The 12,403-nt window shown below is 33.7% G+C and overlaps 1 protein-coding gene across 4 annotated transcripts; it reads left to right on the top strand.

The window, feature by feature from the left end:
• The first annotated feature begins 4,433 nt into the window (after positions 1 to 4,433).
• Positions 4,434 to 12,165, top strand: LOC105629780 (Pentatricopeptide repeat (PPR-like) superfamily protein). Of its 4 annotated transcripts, XR_005178403.2 has the most exons (5): positions 4,434 to 5,396; positions 5,668 to 6,678; positions 7,746 to 7,824; positions 10,356 to 10,646; positions 11,703 to 12,165. XR_005178403.2 is itself a non-coding variant. In XM_037639799.2 (2 exons), exons 1-2 carry the CDS (start codon positions 4,492 to 4,494, stop codon positions 6,605 to 6,607), a joined length of 1,845 nt encoding a protein of 614 aa, XP_037495727.1. In that variant the 5' UTR covers positions 4,434 to 4,491; the 3' UTR covers positions 6,608 to 6,849. The 4 variants fall into 4 exon arrangements, 1 of the variants encoding a protein (XP_037495727.1); XR_005178402.2 differs by lacking the exon at positions 10,356 to 10,646; XR_005178405.2 differs by lacking the exons at positions 7,746 to 7,824; positions 10,356 to 10,646.
• Positions 12,166 to 12,403: the final 238 nt, after the last annotated feature.

The following is a 12,403-nucleotide window of genomic DNA, read 5'->3' as shown; positions in this document are numbered from 1 at the left end:
TAAATCAAGTTGATAGTAGTTACAAATTGATTCAGTAGCAAAAAAAAGATAAAACAATTATTATTAAGAATAAAACTCTCTAAAACTCAAACATATAACAAGAAACAAATTACATTAAAAAATTACCAATTTGAATCTCAAAAATCAACCATTTTTTCAATTGAAAAGACTATGATTTAATGAAATTTGTTGATGGAAAAAAAAAAAAAAAGATTAAACTCAAGTCAGTAAATGGAAATTACAAAGCAAATCATACCAATATTCAATATTGGTCATTTCATGAGTTTATTCTAATCTTTTTATTTTTTGTTGTTCTTGATTGCAATTTAAACAAATAAATAAGTTAATTAATTAATAAAAAATAGGTTACATAAAATAAATATTTTATCCCCTTCGAATAAATCCTCAATTTGTCTCTTCAACCATAGAGAAAAAAAAAATCTACAATCCCTCCTCAAAAAATACTGATATAGTTTTAATAATAAAATGGAAAAATAAAAAGAAGAAATAACTTACATGGTGTTCTCTGTTGAGCTAGCAACTGGAAAAATATTTTTTGATTTTTTCCCTTGTCCTCCACTTAGTTCAGTCTGCAATTAAACATTTTCGTTTTGATTAACTATAAAACACAAGATTTCTCGTAGTTTTTTAAATACAGTTTGATGATAAATTCAAATATTTATTTAAAATTTAATAAATATTACTCTTTTCTTTTATACAATTTGAGTTTAAATCAAATGCTTAAATGTAAATCATTTCTTTTTTTTTTTTACCTTTATACTTATTGGTTTTTCTCAAAAAATTGTGGTTGTCTGTACACAGTTAATAACATTACTTGTTTGCATTTTGTATTAGATTATGGAAAAATAATTATTTCGTCCATGAGATTTTATGAAATTAATTAATTCGTTCTTGCATTTTTGAATATTAAATATTTAATCCTTAAAATTTAATTCCGTCTCATTAAATACTCATTCCGTGCAATTTCAACTGTTTTTTTCCTTTAAATGAATATAAAATATAGAAAATACCCTAATGCTAAAAGACAAAACTCTTCTCTCATTATTGGGTTGGGCCAACTTTCTGAATCATTGCCTTGCTTTAACATAGACGGACAAACCAGCAAATTTCTCAGCAACATCAAACCAAAAAATGAAGAAACAACCATTACCAATTTAAAAAAAAAAAATTGCCACGAACAAAACTTGAATAAAAATAATAATTCTTGATGATGCTACAGACCCCTTCACAAACTTAAATAGAGCTTGTCCTAAAGTCTTATATCCAATATTGTCCAATATTGATTAGTGGACTCCACACTAGGATATGAGTTGTACAACTTTGTTGATGCAACGATTGGTTTTCATAAGATACAGATGAATAAGCTTGACGAGGAAAAGATGAGCTTTATAACAGACAAGGGTTGAAGTATGCAGGAGCTATGTACCAAAGGTTGGTCAATCATATATTCAAGACTTGATAGATGAGTCAGTTGAAGTATATATTTATGATATGATTGTGAAGAGTGTCAAGGCGGAAGATCATGCTCAAGATTTAGCTAGGGCATTTCACATACAGAAATACAAGATGAAGCTTAGTCGGAGAAATTTGCATTTGGAGTTCGATTAAGAAAATTCCTTTTACTTATAATCTCTCAAATAGGAATTGAGGTGAAGTCAGAAAAAATTTGAGCTGTATTAGAAATCTTCCATAGAATAACATAAATGAGGTGGAAAATTAAATGGAGAATAAAAACACTAGATAGGTTTATCTCTTCCTCGATCAAATGATGTTTGCCTTTCTATCGAGTCTTAAAATATTAAAAGACTTTCAGTGGACGAAAGATTATGAACCGCCTTTTGATTCCTTAAAAGATTTTCTAAGATTACCTCATTTATTGAGCAAGCTGAAAATGAGTGAGCCTCTTTACCTTTATTTAGTAACTACTTGAGAAACTATTGTATGAGTACTTGTTCGAGAGGAGAAGAAGAATAATTCCTATTATTTTATATTAATGAACTGTTGAGAGATGTTGAGCTGAATTACCTAAACATTGAAAAGTTGGCATTCGCAATTTTAACATCAGCAACAAGATTTTGGCATTATTTTGAATCTCATGAAATATATATTAGAACAAACTATTCACTCCCTAAAATCCTGCAAAATGTTGAAACTTTGAGTTGTCTAGTGAAATGATCAATCCAACTGGGGTAATTTGACATTTGGCATGTTCCTCATCCTCCTTTAAAAAGCATAAGTGTTGGCATATTTTGTTGTGAAATTTTCGGGGAATGAAGAGGAGAGTAAGGAAAGGCCCGAGCTAAGAATATCAAAATTGTAAACTGATGGAGCATCTGGAATATAGGTTAGGTGTTGGAATACTGATGATTAGTTTAGGCAAGGTAACCTTAAAGTATGTAGTTTGCTTTAACGTTATGCTAACTAATAATGCATTAAAATATAAGGCTCTCGTAACAAGTTTGCAATAGAGGTACGAGCAAACAAACTTAGAATATTTTGCGATTCACAACTTGTGTTTAATCAATTGTAGGTACCTTCACCACAAAAGAGGAAGAAATGATAAACAACTATAACGTAGCTAAGAAATGAAAAATATCTTAGGATATGTGTGGTCATTTGCTCAATCAGGGATAAATATACTGAGACCTTTTCTAGTCACAATCGAATCAAGAAAGTTTGTGAGCTGAATCAAGAAAGTTTGTGGTACTAAATCATAATCATTTTTTCAAATGGATAGAAGCTGAGGAACTAGCTATAATAACTCCAAACAAAATCATACAGTTTTACCAAATATGAGGTGGTATTTAAACAAGGGGATAATGTTATTTTGGTGCATGTACTTCGCTTTTTTTTTCATTTTGGTTTTGAACGGAAATTTGTGATAATTGAGTGTTCAAATTTGCATTTTTTTTTTAATTTGGTAACTTATGATAATATGGACAACCTGAATGATGGGACTAAGTGGAATCCTCATTTGCTTATGTGTTTACTTACGTGGCTTGACATTTAATCCATATCGGCTGATAGCATGGCAAAAATAATAAAATCATCCATTTAACCTCAATTTGTTATTGCCCCAAACAATTATCCCAATCCACCGTCTCATTTACGATTCACTGGTATGTTTCTTTTCTTTTTTTTTTTTTTTTTTTTTTTTTTTTTTTTTGTTTTTTAATTCAGATTTTAGTTCATGGTGAATAGAAATGAGTATCCATTTTGTAGTTCTTCTTGAAGAAAGGGGGCTTAGATCACGAATTGCGAATTGCGAATGAGATGGTGGGTTCGCAAGGGGCGCCAGAGCCATTGAAGTGGGTCAATTTAATTGATAAAAAGAAATTTAAAAAGTATATAAAAATGAAAAATTTTAGATTTTTTAATCTAATTGGTTCCAATAAAAATCAAATTAAATTAGTGATCCCACTAAAAAATCTAGCTCCGCCATTGTGGGTTGGGGTAATTGTTTGGGGAAGTAATAAATTGGGTTAAATGGGTCATTTTATTAGTTTTTCCATGCTATCAGCCTACGTGGATTAAATGTCAAGGCAAGGCACGGAAGCAAATATATAAGCAAATGTGAGTCCCACTTAGTTTTATGAGACATTCTGATTGTCAATGTCATTAGGAGACACTAAATTGAAAAAAATGCAAGTTTGGACACTCAATTTTCATAATTTTCCGTTCAAATACCAAAATAGAAAAAAAAAAAAGTTAAATACATGCACCAAACATAACATTATTCCTTTAAGCAAGTAAACTGATCAATAACTAGAAATAATTTGAGTTTTTCTAATTCAAGTCTTTTTGTCAAGACTAGAATATTGAGCCTCATTTTACTTTGATCACCTATCCTCAAACAAACTTCTAACTGAGGTACCTAATGGAAAACTTATACAAAGCTTGAAAAAGAGGCTAGATGACAAGAAAGCTAATGGGCATATGACCTATACTGTCCTATAGGCATATAGAACTTCTCCTAGAAAGGCAATAAGTGAAACACTATTCTCATTAATATATGGGATGAATGCTGTAAATTAGTAGAGATTGGGATGGAGAGCAGAAGATCTCGACACTTGAAAGCATCTAGATCAACCTAGATTTAGTAGGAAAAAAAAAAGAATTAATTAGGTTTCATCGACTAGCATACCTTTTCTAAATTTGAGTCAAATAAAAGTTTTTATTAAGTTTACATAATAATGAAATTTAGGTGGCAACTGTATAAAACTCATTCTAATTTTATGGAAATGAGTATTTCGATTTCGTTTAAACAATTAATTTTTTAGGTGTGTTTTCTTTTAATTTAATTATTTTTGATTAGAATTAACTAATGCACTAATTTATATAAGAAAAAGAGCACCAAAAAGCGAGAGTTACTTAATTAATTTGGCCAAACCATTGGTATCAAATAATTATTTTCCCTTATAATGATGGTATATGTAGCTTCAATCTCTCTGACGAGTTGTTGCCAAGAAAATGTCCTTAACGACACCTTCCTCAACTCTATTTTCGCGCTATGTTCCTTCTGCATGTCCCAATGGCCTCCACCAACAATTACAAACTCCTACAGAAAAACTGTTAAATCTCTTGAAACTATGCCTTTCTACAAAGCCGCTACAACAAATCCACACTCAAATGCTCATAAACTCAATACAAAAACCCAATTTCCTTCTCTCCAAAATAATTGCCCTTAAAGACTTTACATATGCTTCCCTTTTTTTTTCCCAAATCCCCAATCCCAATGATTATGCGTTCAATATTATGATCCGAGGCCTGACAGCTACATGGAGAAAATACCCTCTTTCTATTCAATTATATTACCAGATGAAGTTTTTAGGCCTAAAACCGAATAATTTCACTTACCCATTTTTGTTCATATCATGTGCAAATCTTTTAGCATTGAATCATGGGCAGGTAGGGCATTCTATGGTGTTTAAGATTGGTTTGGATCAGAATTGTCATGTGAATCATTCTTTGATTACTATGTATGCAAGGTGTAGTGAATTGGGATATGCATACAAGGTATTTGATGATATTTGTGAGAGAGATTTGGTGTCGTGGAATTCGATGATTTCAGGGTACTCGAAAATGGGTTTTGCACAAGATGCAGTGAGGTTGTTCGGGGAAATGAAGGAACAAGGGTTTGTGCCTGATGAGATGACATTGGTGAGTGTTCTTGGAGCATGTGGGGACTTGGGGGATTTGAGTTTAGGGAAGTGGGTGGAAGGGTTTGTTGATGAGAAGAAGATGGAGTTGAATACATATTTAGGGTCTGCTCTGATTGATATGTATGGGAAGTGTGGGGATTTGACATCGGCAAGGAGAGTCTTTGATGGAATGGTGAAGAAGGATGTTGTGGCTTGGAATGCCATGATCACTGGGTAATTAGCTCTGCTTTATCCTTTGTAAGATTATGTAATGGCTTATCTTGGGTTAACATTTTAAAACACTATGTTTTACATTGTTCAATTGTTATCTTTGATAATTGTGATATGCTTGGCAAGTGACCAGCTATTTGACTTCTGAAATTTTTTCGCCTAAAAGCCAAATACTTCAAGGCACATATACATAAAGAAAAATGTTATTGTACTTTAACTGCGTGCATTGGATGCTTTGACCATTTATTAATTTGTTTCTTGCCTAGAATCACAGTTATGCACAGAATGGAGCATCAGATGACGCAATTACACTGTTCAATGACATGAGAGAGTCAGGCGTAGATCCAGATAATGTCACAATGGTGGTTGTACTATCTGCATGTGCTTTAATTGGGGCCCTTGATATGGGAAAATGGGTTGAGACATATGCATTACAGAGGGGCTCTCAACATGACGTGTACGTTGCCAGTGCTTTAGTTGATATGTATGCAAAGTGTGGGAACTTAGACAATGCACTAAGGGTTTTTGAAAGCATGCCTCATAAAAATGAGGTCTCCTGGAATGCCATGATTTCTGCTCTTGCTTTTCATGGGAGAGCTCAGGAAACATTATCATTATTCAGGCGCATGCTAAATGATGGTAGTGTTGAACCAAATGGAATCACATTTGTAGGAGTCCTGTCTGCATGTGTTCATGCTGGATTGGTTGATGAAGGCCATCAGTTATTTGATTCAATGAACACCTCATTTGGATTGGTACCAACGATTGAGCATTATTCTTGTATGGTTGATCTTTTAGCACGCGCAGGACATTTGTATGAAGCTTGGGACTTCATTGAAAGGATGCCTGGAAAACCAGATGCAATTGTACTAGGAGCATTGCTTGGTGCTTGTCAGAAGCTCGAAAATGTAGATGTGGGTGAACGGGTGAGTAAAATGCTTTTAGAGATGGAGCCATCAAATTCTGGAAACTATATTATCTCATCTCAGATATATGCAAATTTTAGAAGGTGGGATGACTCAGCAAAAATGAGGGTGTTGATGAGACGGCATGGTGTCACTAAGATTCCTGGTTGTAGTTGGGTTGAGATTGGATCACAATTTCATGAATTTCATGCTGGTGATACTTTACATCATCATTCAATAGAAATCTATGATTTACTGAATGAGGAAATGAAAAGGGAAGGCTACATTCCTAAGATTGACTCTGTGTAGAGATGGAAAAGTCAAGAAACTTGCTTATTTCGTCAACCAATGGAAATGTGCTTGGTCCTTTATATGTTTAGGTAGGTGAACTCGGCTTTATTTATACAATTATTTTTATTTTATGATTAAAAGATGAAGAGAGGAGCTTAAACATGCCAATTGTAAGTAGCATTTTCGAATTCTATCATTTTGCTATGCTTAATGGATGGAGAATCTGCTACTATTGTTTTATTGCATCAATTTTCAAGCAATTTATGAGTGTTGGGTTCAAATTTTAGAAGGGAAGGTTAAATAGGATGATAAGAATGAGATTAGGAAGCATTTGGTAGTAATGCTATGGATTAAAAAAAAAAAAAATAAGAGGAGAAAGAGAGAAAAAGGAGACTCACTGGGTAGATAGGCCTTTCAAATGAACAAAATTTAAATTTTTATGTTTCTTTTATAAAAAATCTAATCATACAGCTATATTTATAGGTATTAATAGAGAATTCATGACTAACCCTGCCCTTAGGGTTTAGTACAAACATGGAAATTCTAAAACAATAAATAATATGCAAAAAACTTTTTGAATAAGAGAACTACTACTGAAAATAAAAAAAAGGTTGCCCAATAATAGTAAATGTGTAGTTTACAAAATAGGAATTTGCACAATTTTCCTAAATAGAAAAAACTTGCATGAAATTTGAATTAAAATTAGAATTGCATTAGAATAAATTCGAAGTTTGTTGTTTAAGGGTTGCATCAATTCCTTTAAGTGCTTTTCCGCCAAATAAGAACAATTTGATAAATTAGTGTCTAGTGTTGTCTCCCACGCTGGCAATTCAGCCCTTTTTTCCTAGTTTTTGTTTTTCTTCATCTATTGTTAGTCTTTCTCACCCTCTCTGCATGGCAGCAATTGAAAGATTGCTTAGAGGTTTATTATGGGAGTAATTCTCTGTCCAAGTAGCTGAACTCTAATTTATAACTGATCCAATTAGCTAGACTCTAATTTAGCTGAAACAGAATGGAAACTAAGGATCCATATAGTCGACCCCAGCTAGTTTGAGACTAAGGCTTAGTGTTGTTGGCTGTTGTGTAAATAGCTGAATGTTAAACTTAGTCCTTTATCCATTCCATTGTCGCCCCAATTTTCTTTTGTCTCTTGTAGCTGCAAATATATGATAGAAGGACATGCTTGGAAGACTGAAATCTGGAAATGCATTCTGCCATAGTTTAAGAGGCAAGAGGTAAGTTCAGCTATATTTCAATAGATATCATTTTTATCATGCATTCTTTGGTGTTTGTCCTTGTTTAGATCTATCACGTCTTTTACTTTGTAGTTTTAATGTGGAAAAAATATTATTCTTGTTTGTTTCATCAATAGGGACACATATATATACATATACAAGATACTATAAACCTATTAGGAATCTAACTCCTAACAAAATTCTATTTACAGCTAATCCTTAACACTCCCCCTCAAGTTGGAGCACAGATGTTAATCATGCCCAACTTGTTACAAAAGTAGTTAAACCGAGGTCCATTTAGAGCTTTTGTAAATGTATCTCCTAACTGTTCACTTGTTTTAACGTGCCCTGTAGAGATAACACCCTATTGTATCTTTTCACGAATGAAATGACAATCAATTTCGATATGTTTTGTTCGTTCATGAAATACTGGATTTGATGCAATGAGAAGAGCAGCCTGATTATCACACCATAATTTTGTAGGCAAGGACGACTTGAAGCCAATTTCCTCTAACAACTGACGAATCCAAATTAATTCACAAGCAAATTGTGCCATAGCTTGATATTCTGATTTAGCACTCAATCTTGAGACTCCATTTTGTTTCTTGCTCCTCCATGATACCAAGTTTCCATCCATAAAGACACAATATCCTGAAGTTGATCTTCTATCAACCTTCGAACCTGCCTGATTCGCATATGAAAAATACTCAATGTCCAAATGCCCATGATTACTGTAAAGGAGGCCACGACCTGGATTACCTTTCGAGTAGCACAAAATCTGTCATAAAGTTTTCCAATGGATAACAGTAGGAGAAGATATAAACTGGCTTAAGACGCTCACAAAGTAAGCAATATCTGGACGTATTACTGTAAGATAATTCAGTTTGCCCACTGATTTTTTATACATCTCAGGATCATCAAATAGCTCACCACCAATTGAAAGTTGCAATTTAGGAGTCATTAGAGCACTGCACGGCTTGACACTCAACTTTCTAGTTTCCTTCAGTAAGTTAAGGACATACTTCCTTTGAGATAAGAAGATGCCTCTCTCACACTTAGACACTTTAATACCAAAAAAATACTTCAACAATTGTAAGTCTTTTGTCTGAAATTGAGTCTGGAGAAATGACTTAAGTGATGTAATGCCGGCTGAATCACTCCCTGTAATAACAATGTCATCAACATAAACCACAAGTAGAACCAAAACAGTCTTAGTACTTCTGAAAAATACAGAATGATCAGAAGTACTCTTGTGCATGCCAAATTGGTGTACCACATTGCAAAATCTACCAAACCAAGCTCGAGGACTCTGTTTTAGGCCATAAAGAGATTTTCAAATTTTACGCACTTTACCGACTTCCCCTAAGCAACAAAGCCTGGTGGTTGCTCCATGTAAACTTTCTCCTGAAGATCCCCATGAAGAAAGACATTTTTAACATTCAGCTGATGTAAAGGCCAATCAAAAATAGCTGCTAAAGAAATAAATAAACGAACAGAAGACAATTTGGCTACAGGAGAAAAAGTATCAGAGTAATCAAGGCCATAAATCTGAGAATAACCCTTAACAACTAATCGAGCCTTGAGACGAGCAACAGACTATCAGGACTCACTTTAATGGTAAAAACCTACTTACAACCAATAGCTTTCTGACCTGCCGGGAGAGGCACAAGATCCCAAGTACCATTAGTATCTAAGGCAGCCATCTCCTCTTTCATTACTGCACACCAACCAGGACGTGCCAAAGCTTGGACAACAGTTTTAGGGGTAGAAACATAGTCTAGGTTACTTACAAAACAACGAAATGAAGAAGAAAGATGATCATAACTGACAAAAGAAGAAATAGGATAGGTAAAATTGCGTTTACCTTTTCGAAGAGCAATGGGAAGGTCAAGGTCTAACTGAGGAGTGGATGGATGACACAGGCTCAGGTCAACTAATCACAGAACATAAATTGAAAGGAATTAATTATTTAGATTGGAGTAAGACAATTAGAATTTATTTGAGGAGTGTTGAAAAAGATGATCATCTAATTGATGATCCACCAACAGATGAAACTAGGCAAAGTTGGCTAAGGGAAGATGTTAAGTTATTTTTATTGATTCGAAATTCTATTGACAGTGAAGTGGTTGGGTTAATTAATCATTGTGAGTTTTTTAAAGAATTAATGGAATATCTTGAATTCTTGTACTCGGGAAAAGGTAATCTATCTCGTTGTATGAGCTGCCAAGGATTTTATTGGGCCGACCAACAAGATAAACCCCTTACAGCTTATTTCATAGAATTTAAGAAGATTTACGAGGAACTTAATATTTGATTACTCTGATACCATGTAGTTTTAATGTGGAAAAAATATTATTCTTATTTGTTTCATCAATAGGGACACACACACACACACACACACACACACATATATATATATATATATATATATATATATACACTATAAACCTATTAGGAATCTAACTCCTAACAGAATTCTATTTACAGCTAATCCTTAACATACTTATTACGTGTGATTATTTTCTGCTTAGTGAACTGTATTCTTTTGGAACTATTTATTGTTGGAGCATCTTTCCATGTGTTTTACCTGCTTGATGAATGGCCGGTAATGCATTCCTAACGAATGTTTGGATCTGTGCCTGGGTCTGAGCTTCCTAACCTTCTGCTGGGAAGAAGAAGTCCCCTGAAAAAGTGTCCGCCGTTAAGTTAAAGAGGCTGCCTCATTGGCAGCTGGAATTCCGTGCTTGGCCTGCTGCCTGTTTTTTTTGTGAGTCCCGGTAGAATGACTCCCAGATTTATTACCAAAGTTTAAGAGGCAAGAGGTAAATTCAGTTATATTTCAATAGATAATTCATTTTTATCATGCATTTAGCTTTGGTCACAAATTGAAGTTATATAAATTAGCCAGCCTCATTCTAAATGCTCTAGGACTCCTATGAGAAAAGCCTAGCACTTAATAGGGTTAGAGTTGCATCGCAACTGATGGAGCATAAGTTTTGGGATTTTATTCACCAGGAAATTAAAGAAAGCATTACAAGCTTGGTGTTTATCAGCATAAAGGTACTGCTGAACCCTCAAGTGCTTGGACTCTTAAGCCTGTTTGGATGAGCAAATATGTTCCACCATTGAGCGTTTGGACCTCCAACCGTGGTTTAGGGTGTTCAGTGACTCTAGCAGTTAGAGAAACGTTTCAAAGTCCATTGGTTGGCGGTTTAAAATTATAACTGAAATGATAAAAGCTGATTTTTGTTGCTGTTTGCATTTAGCCTTCCAACTGCTAGCTACCTGCCTGCAAGAAAAAATCAGTAGCCATCAACTGCTAATCAGCCACCAATATCTAACTACAACCATTGAACCAAATAGGCTCTTAACCCTTATCTAATTATATAAATAAACTGATGGTAAGACATTAAATTATAACATATCCATCGCACCAAAATCATAAAATAACTGATATGTCCTTGCTTCCAAAAATTCCTGCTGCTGTATTGCAAACAGTAATTTCCCCAAGTTATTTATCTAATTCCATTGTGAAGTGGAGATTGATTTTATTCATTTGCAATAGTTCGGCCATGTTTGGTTTGCTCTGGAATTGGGAATGGATTCCATTCAATTTTTGGAATAGAATTTCATTTCTGGCTTTTTTGCGAAGAACCCAAAATTTTTTTGATATTTTTATGTTTGGATAACTTCAGTTTACATTGAAATGATATAAATGTTTAATTACAGTTCTTAGTCTAAGCAATAAATATACGTAGTTTATTTAATAAATAAACTTGGAATATAATTCCTTGAACTTAGATATCCTTTTCTAATTGTATTTTTTTTAGCTTATCTGGGCATGCTCATTTTTAAGGTTGTTTCTGATGCTGTTGCAGAGTCATCATCAATTGCAAAGTAGAACCAAAAGCCTGGAGGAGGCTAAGAGGAAAATTGAGGTATTCATGTCTGCTGTACAGAAACTGGAAATTGGATGGCTAAAGTATGGGAATTTTGATGCATTATTTGTCTATTTATAGAAGAGAGTTTTGGATGCTTTCAGGTTATAGCATGCCTCTACGAAATCTCGTTATTTATATGTGGGTATTCCTCTATAGGCTTGAAATTTATTTTAGTATTAATTTGATTATCTTATAAATAAACTTGAAAATTTCATTTTGTTTCTATTTTAGAACATCCATTTTTAAGTCCCATGACTTTTGGTTGTTGAGTTGTCTAGGAGCGCTAATGTCTGGTATCAGAGTTGAGAAGGTCAGCAAGCTACTGAATTAGCTTATGCCGGATGAAATATATTACAAGCTCAAAGAGCTACTTGCTCTGTTGAGTTTAAACTTTTACTAATTGGTGATATTTGCTCTGTTGCAGGGGCTCTGTTGAGTTTAAACTTTTACTAATTGGTGATATTTGCTTTGTTGCAGTTTATATCAGTTACAGCTATATGCTTTACATGCTTCTTAATTAGATATTTTGACATGCTGCAAAAATAATTTTTTTTTTTCGTTTTTGCTGCGGTTTATTGATGTTGAATTGTTGTTGTGTTTTAGAGTCTAAAAAGTAAAAGGAGTCTATATCTGCATGC

The sequence above is a fragment of the Jatropha curcas genome, chromosome 8 (assembly GCF_041381405.1).
Source record: "Jatropha curcas cultivar XTBG-Jc1 chromosome 8, XTBG_Jcur_1.0, whole genome shotgun sequence".
In the NCBI taxonomy this organism is placed as follows: Eukaryota; Viridiplantae; Streptophyta; class Magnoliopsida; order Malpighiales; family Euphorbiaceae; genus Jatropha; species Jatropha curcas.
The sequence above is the reverse complement of the archived record's forward strand: the minus strand, read 5'-3'. Positions and strand labels throughout refer to the sequence as shown.